The following is a 23,259-nucleotide window of genomic DNA, read 5'->3' on the forward strand; positions in this document are numbered from 1 at the left end:
ATTTTCATAAAATTTCAAAAATATAAAAGAAAAATTTTAAACAACATTTATATCAAATGAAAAGAAAGTTACCCAGTAAAAATAACGTTTGCATACTTTTAAGTACTCTTATAATAACTTACATGTAATTAAATACGTAAGAACTTTATTTTGAGTTTTACCGCTTTAGCAACTGTTGTTTACACACACAGAAAGAAAATAGTTTTTCTGCGTAAAAGCCATTTCTTGAGTCACAATAAAATAATTAAAACAAAATATCTTTTTAATCCACTATTCGTAAGTACTTATTTCAGTAGTTATTTGTCAGCGAGTGTGGTAAGTACTTGCCTCCAATGTCATCACTGTGTCAAAGTAATGAGTTAAAATGATAATGAAGAAGCAGTTAAAAGCGTTTTTTTATATTCATAACTCATTACTTTTCAATTACCAAAATTGTGGAAAAATCATAGGTTTTTCGAAATTTGTAAATAACAAACTTATTTATAATCTGGTGAAGGGTATAAAAATAACTATAAACAAATAATAGAGACAAAAGGATTTTTTAAACTTTATGCTTTAGATCTGTTATATTTGAAGAGGACTTTGTATGGGGGCTAGGGTCAAATAAAGTCCGATAATTATGAAAATTGGTAGTATTATTAAGACGTATATAGAACTAAGTTTTGCTGATTTTTGTAGAGATACTACAATATTTAACATAATTATGAATTCAAAAGCCCTTTCCGGGGGGTAGTGTTGTATGGGGGCTAGGTGAAATAATGGACCGATTTCAACCATTTTCAATAGGCTTCGTCGAAAAACACGTATGGTCCAAATTTCATCAAAATATCTTGAAAAGTGCGACCTGAACCTTGCGCACAAGGTTTACATGGATAGCCAGCCGGACAGACGGACGGACATGGCTTAATCGACACAGAAAGTGATTCTGAGTAGATCGGTATACTTTAAGGTGGGACCAATAGGACCAATATTTTTGTGCGTTACAAACATCAGCACAAACGTATAACACCCTCCCCACTATGGTGGCGTAGGGTATAAAAATATATGGAATGAGACTGTGATCATCTCAAACTTCAATGATTTTTTGTAAGTTTTGTTTATTTATTTAAATTTAATATTTCTCAAAGTAAAATTAACAGTTCCATGATTTTCAGGCATTTTCGTAATAGTCCTTTTTATACAAATTGAGATGTAAATAAATAATATTAAAACGTTTCAATTTTCACTATTTTTTAATTAATTCAAAATATAATTTTGTAGCAAAAAAAATCTTTCATACAATATTGTTTAAACAAAATTAAAGCATTTACGGTTTTTGTGTTGGATTTTTTGATAATTCGCATTAAATATAATCTCTCAACTCCACTGACTATACAAAACCAAGGGTTTTTATCATAAATTTTATACGTAATTTTTTTCTTCATAGTGGAAATTAATAGTGGGCAATGTTTTATATTCTGTGGCAGATCAAAATATTAAATGTTACACGAATCATGCAAAAGAAAAAAAAATACAACTTGAAAAATATGCCGGCTTTCCAATTAAAATTTCGCAACTCAGCAAATATTTTCGTATGCGTTAAAATATGAAAAATAATAATAAACAAAATCAAAAACCATAAGGAAATAAATGTTTAATAAATACATACATACGTCCATACATATGTATACGTATGCATATGTACATATAAATAAAAATATTTGCGCATATTTATAAATGTACCCTGCTATATACCGGTCTGAAACTCTTTAAATTACAAATATTTATATTAGGTAGGTAGGGTGATAAGAGGATGTATACTACATCAAATCCGAAGAAATTCACCTAGGCCACTATCGGGCCTGTTGTGCGCACCTTATCATGAAAAAAGGAACTGAATGAATTATTTTTCAGTGTTCAGCAACTCAGTTTCCTGAACGTAATTCCTAAAAATCTTCTAATCAGTGTTAGTCGGGAATGTTATTCCCAGAATAACATCACTTCCAAGACATTTGGATCTAACTTCGATGAATGCCTGGCAGTGGCAAAGAAAGTGCTCCAGAGTTTCACTGCCCTCTCCACATGCTCTACATTCGTCTGAATCCGCACGTCCAATTTTGCATAGATGTGTTCGTAATCCTGTGTGTCCACTCAGAATACGTACCATCATATTAACTTCAGACTTGCTCATTTTGAGGAGATTTTTCGTCTTGCTCTCATCAGGGTCACCCCATAGGATCTTCGTGGTTCTACCCACTGTTTCATTATTTCGAGAGGCCTTATGGGATTCTCTCACTCATATTTTTAGTTCAGCTTTTGTTGCGTCGAATGGTTTTGCGTTTGTCAGGTTAACTGCCTCGAGCTCCCTTACCTTCAAAGCTATTACATTCGCCCTTTCGTTACCGACTACTCCCGAGTGGGCTGGTACCCATATGATGTGAACCTTACCTCTGGGAGAGTATTCAGTTAAAGCTTTCTTACAATCCAATACGGTCTTAGATTTAGTTCTATCGCCTGATATCCTAATTGCCTTCTTACTGTCGGTAAATATATTAAGCGCTGTGGGCGCCATATTTATTCTAATCCAATTTACGCATTCCGTTATTGCTCGTACTTCTGCCTGGAAGCTTGTGTTATCATTTGGTAAACGGTGGTATATTTCTGTTTCTGGGTCTTCAATATAGAACCCCAGCCCACTTTGTCTAATGTTCCGCTTGACCAAGACATTCTATCTGGGATCAGCATTTCAAAGTTTCCGATATATATGTACTGTGTCTGGTATACGATCAGGCACGTCCAATGATTGTGTATAACCTTCCAATGTGTCTGTCCAGTATACATTGATGACGTGTCCTATAACCGCTTTTGGCCAGTTCGCCTAAAGTAAAGAGCCGTTCGGCTGTAAGCGCCGCACAGTGGTATAGGAAAAAAAAAAGAGGGAAATAATTCGGTAACTTCTAAACGGTTAATCCGATTTTAATGAAATTTGGTATGCACAAAGAGGAGGTGTTGTCGAGTTTAGGTTTTGAATTTGGACCTTATTGGCCAACCAGGGGCCCGGCGGGGGGTCCTCAAATTAGGACACCTCGGCTATGTTAAATTTTTAAAACGATCCTATTTCTTCATTTGAGTTCCGATTTAAAAAAAATTTCGTATATAGAATCTCCTCATCGAGCACTATAAAAAATGTCGTCGTAGCAGTAAATTATCTCTTATAGTTTAGGAGATATTCGCATTTGAATATTAAAATTTTAAAATTTTTACCGTCCTTACTTTAGTTTTTTTGATAATAGCAGGTCCAAATATTTCCGATTTTCGCCATTTTTTTTTATTTGCTTAACAACAAGTTTATATACCAAGCAGTGAAAGAATTATGTAAAAATCATGACTGAGTCCAAAGTTATAGGCATTTAAATTTAAAAAATTAAAAAAAGGCGATTTTTTGTCATTTTTTTGGGAAAAAAGTATCTTTTTCTTTTTAAGTTATCTAAAAAGTTTCTAAGAAGATGTATATAGAATTTATACTTTTTGGAAAGCTGACTTTACATAAAATACGATAAATGAAACAAAACCTAAAAATTTTTGATACCGAGGGGACCAGGTCCATCCAAAAAAACCCTATTTTTTATGGAAAATTAAATTTTGAGCAAAAATTCTCAAATCGCATAGTCGATATCAAATTATAGTGACCTGTTTTATATGACCCAATAAGTTCTTAATCATTTTGTAACGGGTTTCGATAACCCCGCCCCTGGTATGGATATAATAGGCAAAAAACTAAAAAATCCCATTTTTGGGATTTTTTAAAACTTTTTTGGGAATTCCGGGATTTCTAATAAGAAAATTCGAAATTTTGATTTAATTTTGGATTTTAAGTAAAAAAGTCTACCTAACTGTAAAATTTCATCAAAAAATATTCATAAATAAAATTTTTATTGCAATTTGAAAAATTTGTATCTTCGCAAAAACTGAATAAAAAACATTTTTTAATTTTTTTTTAAAAAAAGTATTCCGCGAATTTTTTAATTTTCAAAAATTATATACAGTTTTGAAAAATAGACAAAATTACCTTTCCATTGATATATAACATGCCTACCTAATGTTTTTTAAGTGACAAATTAATTAAGGAAAACTCAACATCTTTTAGAAAATTTACCTAGCACTATTATTTTCATCCATATATGTAACAAATTTAAGAGTTAACCTTATGGATGAAAATAATAGTGCTAGGCAAATTTTCTAAAAGATGTTGAGTTTTCCCTAATTAATTTGTCACTTAAAAAACATTAGGTAGGCATGTTATATATCAATGGAAAGGTAATTTTGTCTATTTTTCAAAACTGTATATAATTTTTGAAAATTAAAAAATTCGCGGAATACTTTTTTTAAAAAAAATTAAAAAATGTTTTTTATTCAGTTTTTGCGAAGATAAAAATTTTTCAAATTGCAATAAAAATTTTATTTATGAATATTTTTTGATGAAATTTTACAGTTAGGTAGATTTTTTTACTTAAAATCCAAAATTAAATCAAAATTTCGAATTTTCTTATTAGAAATCCCGGAATTCCCAAAAAAGTTTTAAAAAATCCCAAAAATGGGATTTTTTGGTTTTTTGCCTATTATATCCATACCAGGGGCGGGGTTATCGAAACCCGTTACAAAATGATTAAGAACTTATTGGGTCATATAAAACAGGTCACTATAATTTGATATCGACTATGCGATTTGAGAATTTTTGCTCAAAATTTAATTTTCCATAAAAAATAGGGTTTTTTTGGATGGACCTGGTCCCCTCGGTATCAAAAATTTTTAGGTTTTGTTTCATTTATCGTATTTTATGTAAAGTCAGCTTTCCAAAAAGTATAAATTCTATATACATCTTCTTAGAAACTTTTTAGATAACTTAAAAAGAAAAAGATACTTTTTTCCCAAAAAAATGACAAAAAATCGCCTTTTTTTAATTTTTTAAATTTAAATGCCTATAACTTTGGACTCAGTCATGATTTTTACATAATTCTTTCACTGCTTGGTATATAAACTTGTTGTTAAGCAAATAAAAAAAAATGGCGAAAATCGGAAATATTTGGACCTGCTATTATCAAAAAAACTAAAGTAAGGACGGTAAAAATTTTAAAATTTTAATATTCAAATGCGAATATCTCCTAAACTATAAGAGATAATTTACTGCTACGACGACATTTTTTATAGTGCTCGATGAGGAGATTCTATATACGAAATTTTTTTTAAATCGGAACTCAAATGAAGAAATAGGATCGTTTTAAAAATTTAACATAGCCGAGGTGTCCTAATTTGATGACCCCCCGCCGGGCCCCTGGTTGGCCTATAAGGTCCAAATTCAAAACCTAAACTCGACAACACCTCCTCTTTGTGCACACCAAATTTCATTAAAATCGGATTAACCGTTTAGAAGTTACCGAATTATTTCCCTCTTTTTTTTTTCCTATACCACTGTGCGCCGCCTCCTCTATGTGGTGTCTCCATTTTAATTTCCGGTCGAGAAATACACCTAAGTACTTAACTTTTTCTGTCACTGGTATCTTCTTTCCCAGGAAGCAAGGTTCAGTATACGTAGAAAATTTTTTCTTTCTTGTGAAAGACAGATTTCCGTTTTTGCCGGGTTAACATTGAGGCCTCTCGGTTGAGCCCAGCTCAAGGCCGTATTCAGAGCCTCCTCAGCTCTTCTACACAAGTAATTTCGATCCTTTCCCTTTAAAAGTATTACGACATATTCTGCATAGCAGACAGGTCTAAGTCCTTTCTCGGTTAGGGTCCTTAGAAGGCTATTAATCGTGGTAACCCTGAGTAAAGGTGACAAAATGCCTTTTTCCTGATAGTTATATCGTACATCTCGCAGCTTATCCATCTGTTCCTTAGTATGTGGTTGAGCCAGTTACGGGGCACCCGATCAACATAAAACTGGTCTAGGGTTTGGATAAGAGTATCAAATATATTAAATAGTCAAAGTATATGATAATTCTAGTCCAAACAAGTCAGAGTGCTATATTCGGCTACACCGATTCTTAAATACCCTCCACTTGTAAGTTACTTTTTATCAAAACCATTCTAATTATTTCTAGATGCGTATTTAATAAATCGTGAAAGTTTAAATTTTGCTTCTGTGATGATGGTGCTATCATTAGAATTAATTGCTTTATAAATCATTTAGTAATTGTCATAACTAATTAATGGACCTTTTAAATTTAAATTTCTAATTCGAATTTTTTCTAAGAACTTTTTGGAATTCTTTAACACGTGTTTAATTAACTTAATATACAGGTAATGGTTATATGGAATATTTAACATTATAATTTTTTTTGGAAAATTGCATAATTATGTTGTAAATCCTTCTTGTGTAAGCGCTTAAAATGTTCAAAGAGGTGATCAATTCAGATTAAAAATAAATTTATATCTCTTTAATGAAGGCAATACATATAGGAAATGTTTGAAAGATTCCCGCCGACAATATATTTTGTCATTACAAGTCGTCGAAAACTGCTGTCAATACAGAATGACAGAGAAGTACTGAGGAAATACCGAAGGAACCTTCATCTATCAGCTCCAAAATTAACAACGAACTCAGGACAGTCCTGTGAATAAAAATTATTGACAAACTTTTTCGCAGATTACCAGGGAGCAATAATTTACATGGTCAAGTACACAAAAAAAAATTATCAGTAGTTTATTTTCAATTAACATGTTTTTCTCTTTCTTTAGTTATAATTTAAGCAATTTTTTATTTGTCTTAATTATCTCGTTGTTTAAAACCTAAGTTTACAAATTTGATTAAATTTTTAATTGATTCAATTAGTTTTTTAATTGATTGAAAAAAATTTTCTGGCCAACTTTTCTATTTTAACTTTTTTTAAATATTTTATTTTGATTTCTTATGCTAACAATGTTTATAATTCTTAAATAGTCAATACGATTTTAGGCATATAATATTCAAGTTTCCTGACATTTTATAAAACACTTTATATGTTCAAATTTGATAATAAAGTGATATTTTTTGTAAATGCTCAAAGCATTGTTAAAGGTCAAGCATTCCTTTAACATTGTGAGTAATCGGTTAATAATTTGATTGTTTAATCATCAACTTAATTGGTTTTTAATACATTTTCTACCAAACAAACTAATTCATTTGATTAATAAATTAATAAAAATTAGATTTTATTTTTATTAAATATTTAATTTATACAATTAATGAATTAATCAATTTTAAATTTTGTCTCAATTATTGATATTAATTGTTCTGATTAATTCGTTATTTGGAAAAAAAAGTATTTTTTTAATTTTTTTACAAATTTGATAATTGATATCATCATTTTGGTTATAGGTGCAAAACTTGCTTGATACAATTATTTTGATAATTGAAACATATTTTTAGTTTTTTCTGTGTACCAAGGTGGAAACCGCTCATATCGAAAGTAATAGATGGCAAGTGTCTTGACTCCGCAAATAGGCTCATAAGTAAGGATATTGGATTTTGAAAGGAGGTTATTTACAGCGATGAGAACAAATATAATATTATTGGATCAGATGGTCCGCAAATGGTATGGCCAAAGCTTAGAGAAGCCTTGGAATTATCTAACTTAAAACCAACTGTAAAGAACCCAAGTTGCTCTGTTATCGTTAAAATTTATTAAAGTAATTATAGACTAGAAGGTCTACTCTTCAATTGTAGAGCAGAATTTGCATGCTAGTACCACCAAAATGGGGCAACAACCCAATAAATTTAATTTTTCAACAGAAAAACGATCCAAAATACAAGACCTGGTACGTGTATTTTGGATGATGTTTGTTTTATAATACATTAAATTACAATACTTATGTCGGACACTGTACTTATATTTTAATGAAATATAAGTATGTGGACCTTATATGAGAGCTATGACCAATTACGGGATTGATCCTAAATTTTTTACTTTTAAGATTTCTTATATTCTCATGTACATTTCTTTATTTATGCGGAATTTCATTCCGATATCTTTATCAATGAAATATGCGATTTTCTGAAATGGATCTTATATGACAGATATGACCAATTATGGACCGATCCAAAAAAAAAAAAAATTGGTAGAGTCATATACATATACACGAAACATATATATGCCCGAAAATAAGATATTTGCATTTAAGTGATTTTCGGAAGTGATTCTTGTATGGGAACTGTGACCAATTATGGACCGATCCGAATATTTATGTCGAATGTTATTCCAATGTCTATATTTCTTAATTAGTTATGTGAATTTAAGTGTTTTTCGAAAGTGGACCTTATATGGGAGCTATGGCCAATAAGGGATCTAAACAGATCTATGTATATTTCTGTTCATATTATATATATATATGTATATATGTATGTTCGAAATTTTGCGGTGATAGATATTTTGACAGATATTTTTGCTATTTTTTCTATGTCCTAAAATATGTACCTTTGTATGGGAGCTATGGGAAATTTTGAATCGATATTTAATCGCTGGGCAAAGAAAATAACCTGTGCCAAAATTCATCGAATTATCTTTAGTAGTTTCTGAGAAAACTAATCAAGAATTAGGAAAAAACTTAATTTTTTGAGGTAGTCTGAAATTTTTACTCATAACTTTTTATGTTGTGGACCAATTTGGCTGATTTGCAGTACCAAACTGCTTAGGAGAATAGTGAATATTTTCAGTGAACTTGGCTGATTTCATTTGCCTAGTTTTAAAGTGAGCGTGTTTGAGGCAGACAGACGGACAGACATAACTAAATCGACTCAGAATTTCATAAGACACGGAATGACGAACTTGAATATACCCTCTATTAGCACTGATGGTGGTGGAGGGAATAAAAATAGACATTTCAAAAAATATATCTGATCGGGATACATTAACACCCTGTAAATCAGCTGGGTATAGTGTAACAACTTACACATTCCCAAAAATATACGAAAATACACTTGCACAGATGAACTTTGATTGCATTAAAAACACACACTCAAAAATATAATTTCATTAAATCTCCAAAGATATAATCAAAAACAACAAAGTACCGAAAATGGATCTTAAACTATTTATAACTAATCCCCGTCATATAACGAATATTACAGAATCAATTAAAGATAGTTTATAATAGCTGTAATTAGATTCTTCCTATAGTGTGTGTTTGTTTGAAGTTTCTAAACTGCTAATCGGCTGGACCGAGTTTCTTGAAATTTACACAGTGGGAATGGGTTTTCCCCATTAAAATTTAGATATGAAAAATCGAAAAGGATGTTTTTATTATACCTTACACCACTTTAGTGGAGAGGGTATATTGGATTTGTGCTGATGTTTGTAACGCACAATAATATTGGTCCTATACCCACCTTAAAGTATACCAATCGGCTTAGAATTATTTTCTGAGTCGATTTAGCTATGTCCGTCCGTCTGTCCGTCCATGTAAACCTTGTAATCAAACTACAGGTCGCAATTTTGAAGATAATCCAATGAAATTTGGCACATGATCTTCTATTGTTCTAGGGACGAAGCCTATTGAAAATGGTTAATATCGGTCCATTATTTCACCTAGCCCCCATACAACTGAACCCCCGAATAGGGCTTGTAAACCTTGTAATCAAACTACAGGTCGCAATTTTGAAGATAATTCAATGAAATTTGGCAGATGATCTTCTATGGTACCGGAGACAAAGCCTACTGAAAATGGTTAACATCGGTCCATTATTTCACCTAGACCCCATACAACTGAACCCGACAAATAGAGATTTTAAATTTATAATTATGTTTAATATACTCGCATCTCGACAAAAAGCTGCAAAACCAAGTTGTGTACTAGCCTTGATGACTCTCATGAATTTTATAATCATAGGGTCTCATTTGACCATAGCCCCTATACCAATCCCCCTTAAAAATTTTACTTAAATGTCCACAATTTTATTCAACAATAAATGGCTTAAGTATAATTCAAGGCAAGGTGCAATTCAACTTAAGTGCTTTATTATGAAAAGAAAATCACATTTCATTTTTGTAACAGGTGTAGGGTATTATATGGTCGGCCTCGCCCGACTATAATTTCTTACTTGTTTATATTGTTTTTAGGGTAGCGAAGCACTCTGGGTATAGTCAAATTGCTTGCATCGTTAAAAAATATTAACATTATTTCTGTGAGTGCATTGTATGGACAGAATGGCTATAAAAAAGGCAACTACTTGTACAAGTATATTTCTCAATATTGTGATATTGCCATCAAGAGGTCTTCATATAAATTTCAATTTATTTATTTTTTTAAGTTGCAAGTTGCAACATTTTAAAAACAAAAGAATGTTTCTTTAGTTTTCGGATTTAAAATTCGTATTTTTTTGTGATTCTGATTTTTTTGTCAGCATTCTACTCACCCAATTGTTGGTCCGCTGTTGTTGCTGTTGCAGATGTATGTTGCTGCGTATGATGTTTGGATTTTTTCAATGTGCCATATCGTTGGGTGGGTTGTGGTGGCTGGTGATGATGATTTTGCTGCTGTTGTTTTTGTTGTTGGGATGGTGATGGTGATGATGATGATGTTGATTCGGGGATTTTCTTTTCATATTTTTGGTTACTATTACTGCTACCCGTTGAGCTGGAGGTGGTCGAGTTTGAGGTGGTGGTTGCTATACTTGACGCATTGTGGCTGCCACTTTGAAAACTGTGTTGACTGCCGGATGCTGCCACCGATGTTATATGCGGCGGTGGTGGCACCGGATATCCGACATAATCGACAACATACTGGGTTAGCGGATCACTGCCACCACCACAGCTACTGAATGCAGATGGTGGTCTTTCAATATAAATTTGTGTTGCCGGATGTTGATGTTGCAACTGTTGTTGCTGCTGTTGCTGTTGCATAGAGGCAGCTACATGTGCAGCAGCTGCTGACATTTTCATGCGCCACAGTGTATCCTGATTACTACCAATACTGGCCGATATACTATTTGAATTTGTGTAATTATTTTCGGACGTTGGATAATGCATTGATGACCCTAAAATTAAATTCACATAAAATCCATTAAATTCAACAACAAAAAAACAAAAGTAAACCAAATACGAATACAACGAAACAACAACCAGATTTGTGCATTTGCAAGAAGTGAGTGCATTTTTGGAGTGAATTAATTTCAACAAATAATAATAAAAAAACACATTTAAATGTTTAAATACCAAATAATTAAATAAGATAAAAAATGGTGCACATTTATATGCAGCCACTTACGAATTTGTGATAAAATATTTGCGGTTTAGTTAAACTGTAAATATTTGTTATACACATGTACATAATATAGCAATATACATACATAGAATTTCTTATACACATGTACATAATACAGCAATATACATACATAGAATGTATTTTATTGGCAGAAATTAAAATAAACTCGAACATTTTATACAACCCAGACAAAATTGTAGAATTGGTTCAAAATTAACAAGTTATAAAATGGTCGCAAACAGAATTACTTCGGTGATATCGTTCTGAAAATTGTTGTGATTCTGAAGTATTTCTAACAAAAATTAGAAAAAGGAACAAGTCAGTCGGAACTTGTTTCGAGGGGAATAATTTCGAACAAAATCATATTCGTCCTAACATTAAAATGGAACGTTTTAGACTATAAACATGCGTTCTTTAACTAGTTGTGCAACTAATATAATTTTTCTGGCAAATGTTAATATATATGTTTTTAACTGAAAGTTACGTTAAGAGTTAGACAAGTAAGAGTGTTATATTCGGCCATGCCGAATCTTATATACCCACCATCAAATCAACCATATATAAACATTGATATTATCGATCTATGTTGTGTCGATATTAATATGAATTATTTGGAAGAGTGCCTTTAAGAAGGGCTTAAGCATGGACCGTGCTCTTCCGAATTAAAAATATTAATTTTGTTTGATCCAATATTTATAACGATAAACTGTTTTTTTGTAAGAGTGGTTATATGGCGGGTAGAGTCAATTGTGGACCTATCCTCGTCGGTTTATACAATAATTTTTGTATATTTGTTACTAATGCCGCTGTACTCGTATCTTTAATTCAGCCATGAGGTCTAAAGTAATTTTCTGAAGGAAACCGATAATGGGGGTTTAGTTATCACCGATCCTCACCAAATTCAGTTGAAAAATTTCAGTTCCTATAAAACTACCGTAATTTGGAAGAACTTTTGAGCCATACATGACCGCTAAAGTGATTTTCTGGAGAGAATCTTATATAATGGTCAATTATAGACCGATTTTTACAAACTTTTATACATAAATTATGTTCGTAAAGAAGTTGTTTATTCGAATTTCATCGCCTAAGTCATAATTTTAAGCAATTAATGAGATTTAAAGTAATTTTACTGAAGTGGTCATTTACGATCCATCTTCATCAATGTCGGTAGGAAGATTTCAGTTCCCATAAAACTTGTTTATGTTGAATTGCATATATCTGCTCGTATTTTAATGCCAGTAATGAGTGATAAAAGCGCCTTTATACTGACCCCCCTATAAGTCAATTATGGATTGATACTTCTAAAATTTAGAACGATTTTTGTTCATACAAATATTGTTTATGTCGCATTTTTGAGCCTGTAATGAGCTTTAAAGTAATTTTCTAATGGGGACCTTAATAGGGGCTTAGAGTAGGGGCTTATACAAAACTTGTTTATGTGAAATTTCATCGCTGTATTCGTATTTGAGCGTTAAAGCCAGTAACGAGCATTACAGTCACTATCTGAGGGAGACCTTATATGGAGGTTAGTTATAGACCGATCCCCATAAAATTTGATAAAGAGTTTTTGGCTAGCACAAAACTTGTAATGAGCATTAAAGTCATTTTCTGAAGGGGACCTTATAGGAGGTTAGGGTCAATTATAGACTGATCCTCATAAAATTTAGTAGAGATTTTGGCTAATACGAAAATTGGTTATGTCGAATTTCTCGCAGTTTTAAGCTAGTCATGAGCGTTAAAGTCATTTTCTGAAGCGGACCTTACAAGGGGGATAGGGTTAATTAAGGACCGATCCTTATAAAATTTGAGAGAGAGCTTTTGACTCTCACAAAACTTGTTTATGTAGAATTTTACCGCTGTACTCACATTTTTGAGTCAGCCTTAAAGTCATTTTCTGAAGGGGACCTTATATGGGGGGGTAGGATTATTTATGAACCGATCCTTATAAAATCTTATGAAGAGATTTAAATTCCCATAAAACATGTTTGTGACGAATTTCACAGCTATTGATGCTTCTCTTAGCCAGTTATGAGCTATTAATTAATTTGCTGAAGGGGGACTTACATGGGGGCTAGGCGAAATTGTGGACGGATGTTGCCAATTTTATTTCAACAGAAAGACAGACGGCCGGACAAGGCTAGATCGTCTTAGAATTTAATAAGGACCCAGAATATATATATATACTTTCATGGGTCTTAGAAGAATATATCAATGTGTTACAAACGGAATGACGAAAAATGGTATAAAATGTTATATATTAAAATTTTGTTGAATTTAAAAATCTTCCACAAATAAATCGCATTAAGTTCTTACATCAATTCAATGTAACGGTTTCAATTAAAATTGATGACTTCTTTTCACGATTGTCAATATCATATCATAGATGCCATTATTTTAAAATATATACTACATATGCAAGCTAGCAAGGAACTAGGAAGAGACTTAAATGAATAATAAATAAACATTTATAGAAAATTGTTTCAAATTTTTCCCGACATTTAAGTTATGCCACAAATGTTACTTATATAAAATCCAGCAACATTTAAAATATATATGTGTGTGTTTTCATTATACTTATATAATTAGGCCTGTGCATAAAAAATATATTATTATTCTGCTTAGGTTTCCCAATTTTTTCTTCAGAATATTAAAATCTTCAAACACTTAAAGAAGTTTATGCGGGAAATTTTTTTAACAACTGGCATTTACACAAAAATAAAACAAAATTGCATTTGTGTGTCAAACCATTATTTGACAACAATTGACTAACAAAAACGAAGTTCTAGGTTCGTATTCTCGCTGGATCTTTTTATTTAAAAAATAACAGAACTACTTAAATAGGATTAGTAAGTATTTGTTCAACTCCCTATTTGTAAGCAAGCCTTATTAGTACTTGCCCGCAAAGACATCGCCGTGTTAAAATAATGTGTTATAATACCAATGGGTAAGCAATGAAATGTGTTATTATTAGCTTTTTATCTCATTACTTTTCAATGTAAGTTTTTCCAGTATGTATACTACTTATTATTTATTAATGTAAGACTTTTTCAAACGAGATCTATTTTTTAAGCTCAGGTCTATTACACACAAATAGAGTCTGATTCAACCATATTGAAAAACATGCACTGCAGTTATTTTGTATAATTTTCATTTTTTTTAACATAATCCTTTTCAACAAAATGATTGACATTGAGCATTAGTTAGTTATTTATGTTACACACAAATACATACTATTACTTTAAATATATTTACATTATGTACATTATTAGACCGACTCAGAAAAAATGGTTCTTGAGTTACACGTTTAATGGGGAGTATCAAAGTTTTTTTAAGACGCATCTCAAAAAAAATACATATTTTTGTATTTAAAGCGCACAAGTACACTACTGAGATACGAGTATATTAATCATAATTATGAATTTAAAAGCCCTATTCGTCGGGTTGGGGGCTAGGTGAAATAATGGACCGATGTTAACCATTTTCAATAGGCTTTGTCTCCGGTACCATAGAAAATTATGTGCCAAATTTCATTGAATTATCTTCAAAATTGCGACCTGTAGTTTGATTACAAGGTTTACAAGCCCTATTCAGGGGTTCAGCTGTATGGGGGCTAGGTGAAGTAATGGGCCGATGTTAACCATTTTCAATAAGCTTTGTCTCCGGTGCCATAAAAGATCATGTGCCAAATGTCATTGAATTTTTTCAAATTGCGACCTGTAGTTGGTTTACAAGGTTTACAAGCCCTATTCAGAGGTTCAGTTGTATGGGGCTAGGTGAAATAATGGACCGATATTAACCATTTTCAATAGGCTTTATCTCCGGTACTATAGAAGATCATGATCCAAATTTCATTGAATTATCATCAAAATTGCGACCTTTAATTTGATTACAAAGTTTACAAGCCCTATTCAGGGGTTCAGTTGTATGGGGGCTAGGTGAAATAATGAACCGATCTTAACCATTTTCAATAGGCTTCGTCCTTGGGACAATAGAAGATCATGTACCAAATTTCATTGAATTATCTTTAAAATTATAAATACTTTAAGGTGGGTATATGACCAATATTATTGTGCGTTACAAACATCTGCACAAACCCAATATACCCTCCCCACTAAAGTGGTGTAGGGTATAAAAATATCCTTAAGTTAAAGATATCTTAGAAATGCTATCTTCAATTTCATTTATTCCTTCATTAAAAATAGCTTATAATGTACTGAACAAAATATACAAAAATTCAGAATGGTACAATCAGGAAATTTCAAGTAAATCAACTTTTAGTAGAATGATCCACATTATTTATATACAAATATCAAAATTTTTTATTTTTTATTGAACACAAAAAAAAAAAAAAAATAAAATTTTGAAATAAAAAATAAATTGTTCATTAACAATTTTTTTATATATTAAGCTATTTGACATTTATGAGTATAAGTTTTGTGAATTTTGCCTATATAGCCTATATATAAAAAAAAAATAAACATTTTTATACTCTCCACCACCGTCAGTAGTGATTGAGGGTATATATAAGTTTGTCAGTCCGTGTGTAACACCAAGAAATTTCATCTTAGACTCAACAAAGTATATACATATATTCTGAGTCCTTGTGAAATTCTGAGTCGATTTAGCTATGTGCATATGTCTGTGTAAAACACGCTCACGTTAAAACTAAGAAATGGAAATCAACCAAATTCACCAAAAATATTTGTTATTATTCTAAGCAGTTTGGTATTGAAAATCAGCAATCGGTTCACAACGTTAAAAGTATTGAATAAAAATTTCACAATACCTCGAAATAATTACGCTTTTTTTCAATTCTTAAGTAGTTTTCTCAAAAACTACCAAATATATTTCGATGAACTTTGTCACATACTATTTTTTTTCTGCCAGGGATCAAGTATGTTCAAACTCATGACAATTGATCCAATATTTCCCATAGTCCCCATACAAAGGTATATATTCCCGGAAATTAGTTTATCGTTAATAACTTCCTCAAATATATATATGGGTATCAACACAAAATTGTCTGTCGGTCCACAATTGGTCATAGCTCCCTTATAAGGTCTGAAAATCACCTAAACCCACATATATCATTCATAAATAAAGCTATTGTGGTAAAATTCAAGTTTAATATGTTTTGTGTACATACAAATCATTCTACCAAATTTTTTTCGGATCGGTCCTTTATTGGTCATACCTCCCATATAAGGCCCATTTCCGAAAATCACTTAAACGCACATATTTCATTGTCAAATAAAACTAGCTTGATAAAATTGGTCACAAATATGTTTTGTCTAAATATGAATTACTCTGCGAAACTTTTTTCCGGATAGGCCCTTAAATGGTCATAGTTCCCATATAAGGCCCACTTCCCAAAATCACTTAAATGCACATATTTCATTGTCAAATAAATCTATCTTAATAAAATTCGAAAAAATATGTTTTGCCTATATATGGGAAATTCTTTTTTTGTTTTAGTTTTTAAGAAATCAACTTTATGCATTAAATATTTCTTTCGTTTAATATTTTTAAAATTAAGTGATGACGAATTTTTATTCACAAGACTTGAAAGAATACGTCCATAAAATTTTGTGGTCGAGAGTAGTTCCATGTTGGAGAAATAAATACTCAAAGTTAAAATTTCTCAAAAATGTGATTGAAACCAAGTAGATTTTTTTTACAAATTTTTGATATTATGAGTGCGGCTTACAACTTAGAAAGTCAATTTTGTTATGTAAGCTGTATACACTTGTTGAATGACTATAGTGCATATTTAATTGTTGTGCCATTTATAAGTAAAGAGTTGCGTGGTCGCAATGTTTTGAAACCAAACTTATACAATTTTACAAAATTTGCAGTTTTTTGGATACAATATTTGCGGCTCTTCGGTTATGCAAAATATATAAATGAGAAAAAGTAGACATTGTAATTACGCGTCGTTTGATGTATATCTCCAAAATGTGCTCTAGAAGGTATCACTGCGGGAGAAGCTTAAATATTGGAAAAACAAACGTGAAAGTTTCGAAAAAGGGCTTTATCGCACACTTACAGCGTAACTTCAATATACCCAAAATATCGCGTGATCGAAATACTTTTAAATTTTACATGTTGAAATCATAAAGCCGCGATAAAATATTAGCATGCAAAGATGTTAGAACGAATACAAAAAAATTGCGAATTTTTCATATTTTACTTTAACGAATTTTTGAATTATAAACAAATTTTAAATTCTTAATTTTATCAGTAACAAATCTTTATATAAAAAGAATTGGTTTGCCTCAAAAAAATTTAATCAAGGCCTTTCGTGGACTGAATACGCGGGGTTTCTTTCACAACATAAATCGATGAAGCACACCTAAGCCGCTAATTTAAATTGGGGACATTATACATCAACCGGTAGCTGACAATGATGTTTATATGAAAATCAATATAACAAATATATTTCATCAAAATTTCTCTTTAGAGGAAAACGCGGTGTTTTTTGGTTTACAAGATAAATCGACGAAGCACACCTAAACTGCTAATTAAAATTAGTAAAACTTAACGCTAATCGGTAGCTGACAATGATGCTTATACCAAAATCGATAAGCCGTTAGAAAAAAGGACGATTTTGTATTAAATGCATTGAAAAAAGTTCGGTCATGTGTATGAAATTCATTTCCAAACTATATATTTATTTTCATTTTAACGGTTTTTATATTATTTACTCATTTAAATTCAGAAATGGAAGCAGAAGATAATTATAAACAAGCAGTTATTGGCTAACCACAAAAATATTTGCATCAAAGTTTTTGTGTGCAGAAACCGCAGTGTTTTTCTTTTAAGAAAAATTTGTGGAACACACCCTTCCCGCTAATTAAAATTAATAAAATTATATTCTTTTAGGTTGCTATTAATGAGGTCTATAGCAAAATCTATAAGCCGTTTGATGCATAAATAAATTAAAACCTCATAATTTTTAATCTATCAAATATAAATGCATATTTTTTTTAGTTAATGATTGTAAATTAATGTATTAATTCATCGTGTTAAAAAGTCTATAAAAATATGTGTACTTAGTTTTTTAAAAAAATATTTTTGGAAGAGGTTGAAAAAAACTCTTAAAAAGGGAATTTATCCACGAATATTTAAAATATTTAGGTTAAATTAATTTGTATTTTGGGTCCTTCGTATATATTTTCGAGTTTAATGTAAAAACGTATTTTTGGGAATTTTTTTAAACTGTTATCTCTAAATTGCTAAAACTTTGGCGGCTTTTGCCAAAGATAATTGTACTTCTAGGATGTTAGACAACGTCCACACAAAATATCGTTGATGTGCTATTAAAAAAATTTCATCATTTTTTTTTAACCCCAAAATCTAAATTAAAAAGAGAATTTCCCATATGAATTACTCTACGAAATTTTTTCCGGGTGGGCCCGTAATTAGTAGCTCCTATATAAGGTCCACTTCCGAAAATCACTTAAACGCACATATTTCATTGCATCTAAAACTATCTTGATAAAATTTGACACAAATATGTTTTGTGTACAACATATCCGGAAATTTTTTCCGGATAGGCCCGTAATTGGTAATAGCTCCTATATAAATCTATTGGAGTAAAATTCGACTTGATTTTTTTAGCTTGTTGTTGGAGGGTAGTAAAGATTCGGTATAGCCGAATATAGCACTCTAACCTGTTAATTTTCACTATAGTTTAGAGACTGTAAGTAGCAGGTTTAAATATAAAAGTAGTAGACGAATTTAAACCCTTCATCAGAGGATCTTGATAAAACTGCTATTTAAAGTGATTAAAGCTATGAAACTTCACAATTAACCCTAATCCCCTACTTTAAAAAGCCAGTTTATCACTAAAAGATAAATTATCTTTTTTGGTATTGCAATAAAATCTTTCTCATTTTCCAACTCTGGAATAATTTAATAATTTGTTTAGTTTTGTTTATGTTTATATTGAAATAACAAAGTTTTATTTGATGTGAAAATTGCATTATTACATGACTGTGTATATATTACGATGCACTTACAACAACCTCTCATATACAAAATACGCAAATATAAATGGATAAATATTTAGCTACATGCATTAGTTCAAATCAAATATTTCATACAGATAATCAGAGTTAGTTATAACAAACTTTAGGGGTACATTTATTTTGGATTTGAAAATTATAATCCATTCAAACATGTAAATTTAATGTTCAATAAGCAACTCTTCAAGAACATCAAGTGAGAGTGTTAAATTCGGCTGTGCCGAATCTCATATACCCACCATCAAACCGTATCCGTAGAAGGAATGCTCCCCTATAAATATTAGGGTGATATTTGGAATATGGCTTAAGTCAATTATGGACCGAGCTCTTTTGAACTAACAAAATATTCATTTTTAAAAACAATATATTTCGGTTCAATTTTTAAACCGCGAGCGTATGAGTAATTTTCTGAAGAGGACCTTTATATGCATCAATTATGAACCGATACTCATAAAATTTTGTACATAGATTTCGTTTTGTATAGAACTTGTGTTTTAATAACCAAAACTCTTTCCTAAAGGGAACCTTTAATAGGGGCTAGGGTCAGTTATAGATCAGTTCTCATTAAATTCGGAATGAAGAATTATGTTCCTAAGTATATACTTTTTTATGTCGATTTTCATCGCTGTTCTAGTAATTTTCTGAATCCTCCCCATCAAATTTTCTAAAGAGGACCTTATATGAGGGGTATGGTCAATTATTGATCTATCTTCATAACTTTTTGTAGACCGATTTTGGTTCATATAAAACTTGTTTACATTGAATATTCCTTATATGGAGGTAGGGTCAATTATGGACCAATCCACATAAAAGTTGGTAGAGAGATTTAAGCTCGCGAGGAACTTAATTATGTAAAATTTTATTGCTATATTCGTATTTTTAAGTCAGTAATGAGCGATAAAGTCATTTTCTGAAGGGGACCTTGCATGGGCGGTAGGGTCAATTATGGATCGATCCTCACTAAATTTGGTAAAGAGATTTTGACTCGCATAAAACTTATGTGTGTGGATTTTCGTCACTATATTCTTATTTTTAAGTCATTAATGAGCGTTAAAGTCATTTTCAGAAAGGAACCTTATATGGGGGGAAGAGTCAATTATGGGCCGATCCTCAAAAAATTTTGGTAGAAAGATTTTGACTCATATGAAATTTACTTATACCAAATTTCATTGCTATACTCGAATGTTTAGGCTTGTAATGAGTGTTAAAGTCATTTTCTGAAGGGGACCTTATATGGGGGGTAGGGTCAATTATGGACCGATCCTCAAAAAATTTGGTAAAAAATTTTGGCTCATATGAAACATATTTATGTCGAATTTCATCGCTATACTTGCATTTTGGGGCCAATAATGAGTGTTAAAGTAATTTTCTGAAGGGGACCGTATATGGGGAGTAGGATCAATTATAGACCGATCCTCAAGAAATTTGGTAGAAAGATTTTGGCTCATATGAACAAACAAACCTTAGCAATAGAGAATATTTGTGGAAAATTTCAACTGTCTACTTCTCCCGTGTGGGCCCTATCGTGATTTCAACAGACGGACGGACGGACATGGCTAGATCGTCTTAGAATTTAATAAGAACCCAGAATATATATACTTTTATCGGTCTATGACCAATATTTCGATTTGGTACAAACGGAATGACAAAATCAATATACCCCCCATCTTTTTTGATGGTGGGTATAGAAAATGGGAATGATTCAAAATTTTGAAAACAAATAAGAAATTTGTCACTAGATGATTCGACTGAAATGAAATCTTATGAGGAAAAAAATATTTTAAATTATTATAAAATAACGGTCAGTTTGTTTTAACGGTAATGGTAGCCAACATGATTTTTGAGTAAAACGGTATGTGTAATCTTCATGATCAAGAAATTATTAAAAAAGTTTTTTCATTGTTGGCCTGTGCAATTTAAGGATATAAGTAAACTTTTGTATTATTTCCATAAAAAGTGTTATATTGTTTTTAAAATTTACTAAGGAAGAAATTTAACAATTTAACACGTCTTGTTGTCTGTTTAACATTGAAAGGAAACAGAGAATCAAATTGGATTTTTGGTATAAAGACAAAAAATATACAAAAAAGTAGTAAATATAAGCTCAAATGCAATAATCTATTTGTCAGGTGCATTAATCTATTTTTAAAAAATTTGGCAAAAGTTATGTCGTGTGCAATACCATAAAATAGCAAGCGACTAAGATGTACAGTGAAAATTAAAAGTTTGTTGGTTTTATACCAGTCACTAACTAGTTATCTAATCTATTACTTAGAGTCACCACTAGCTACCCAGCTAGCTAGGTGACTAGCACTTTTAACATGGTCATGTCCTAGGAAGAAGTCAATTGGCAACCTATAGGTTACAAAAATATAGTCAGAAAGCTAGTCCTAAGGTGTCAATGCAGGATTTAAAAATATTTAAAATTTCATTTCCAAATGCCAATATATGCTATAAAAGATAGGACGAGGTTTTCCATAGTAAAATCGGAATACAAACAAAGAAATTGGATTGTTTAAAAAAAATAAATATACCAGAGATGTGCTACATTGGAAATTCCTGTCTGCACCCTGGTGGGTCCATGAGGTTCAAATTAAAAACTCGGCAATATTTCCTCTTTGCGCATGTTAAATTCTTTCGAATCGGGCCGTTTAGACGTTACCGTATAATTTCTAAACCACTGTGATATGATTGAATAAGTCCGACGTTAAACTATAGTTCTTATATTTTATCATATCTTTTGCAAGTGTGTGTAATTTTGATATGATCTTTATTTAAAATTTAGTCCAACATTTTATAAGTCTACTTCGATAAATCATAATATGTAATATATATAATAAGTAAGAGTTACAAGAAAAACAAATGGAATTATGTATTCGACTTTTTAAATCTTTGAATATGTTTATACTTATTTATTGTACCTGTTTTACAATTCACTGTAGTTATTATTAATATTAGGAGGGTTCGAATAAGAAGAAGAAAACTTTTCTCACAAAAAGGGAATGTATCAAAGTAAGAAAATCTTTAATTATAATAGCTATCGAAGGCTAATGTATGTTTTAGACTTAAAGACCCAAAAATAGAATTGTTAAATTATATTTTAGCTCTATAATCTCTCTGTATTTCAGCGTTGAAAATATTCATTAACATCCTATCTAAGAGGCCAACTTAATATATGTACGTGAGTGCATATATAGTAAATTTGTTACCAAGTTAAAGGCAACCAACCAAATAGAATAACGATATTGTGTATGGAACTAAAGATGTCTGTATATATAAAAATGTCTGTATTTACCCAGCAGTTCGGTCGGACAGTAACGAACTACCTATTTAACCTACCACTTAGGGTTACCCCTAGCCACCTACTGGTGTTGACTAGCTATTTTAACATGTACTTGTCCTACGGGGAAATCAATCGTCACCCTATAGATTACATAGATACGACAAACAGCTTATGTTTGTTTTTTAAGTCTCTGGATTACAAAGAGAACACTAAAGTGGCTATTACCTTCACCCTTGCTTCCAGGAGTACATCCGAGTCTAACCAGGTGGTTTGACGTTAGTGGAAATTACTGTTATTTTTGGATGCATTGACTCTCTGTCGATTTGCTGGGTATATGTATCTCACATTCATTTATAATATTCATGTTTCTACGAGTTGCGAATAAAAGTTTTTGGCAAAAATCATAGAAAAAAGTTCTGCTCTGATTATGGTCTTATACTTGTGCATATTTGTATTTCTGTTGGGAAAATGTTACACCAAAAACTTATACATATATCGAATACAAAAACAACAAGAATAATAAAAGAAAAAGAAGCAGTTTACGTGGTGGAATTCTATCTAGTCTTACAATTTCAATTTAATTTTAGGTTTTTGTACCGATGTGAGTAAATTGTTGTTGTTTTAACACTAATTTATGGAGACAGAAATTTAAAATTTAAACCAAAAAGAATTGAAAATTAAGTTGGAATTAGACGGCATAATAATAATCAGTCGAGTGTAATGAATGAAATAAAA

At 31.1% G+C, this 23,259-nt stretch overlaps 1 protein-coding gene across 2 annotated transcripts in view; it reads right to left on the minus strand.

Annotated features, from left to right (window-relative positions):
- LOC119616088 (Down syndrome cell adhesion molecule-like protein 1) overlaps positions 1–23,259 on the minus strand; it is a 351,308-nt gene that overhangs the window by 24,138 nt on the left and 303,911 nt on the right. For both annotated transcript variants that reach the window (XM_037972250.1, XM_037972251.1), the window contains one exon: positions 10,367–10,987. In XM_037972250.1, the coding sequence (XP_037828178.1) occupies positions 10,367–10,987 (621 nt within the window). The remainder of the gene's footprint in view (positions 1–10,366; positions 10,988–23,259) is intronic.

Source organism: Lucilia sericata, unplaced genomic scaffold, assembly GCF_015586225.1.
Source record: "Lucilia sericata isolate MDLA Ls3-8-SP2 unplaced genomic scaffold, ASM1558622v1 Contig000056F_arrow, whole genome shotgun sequence".
NCBI classification, from domain to species: domain Eukaryota; kingdom Metazoa; phylum Arthropoda; class Insecta; order Diptera; family Calliphoridae; genus Lucilia; species Lucilia sericata.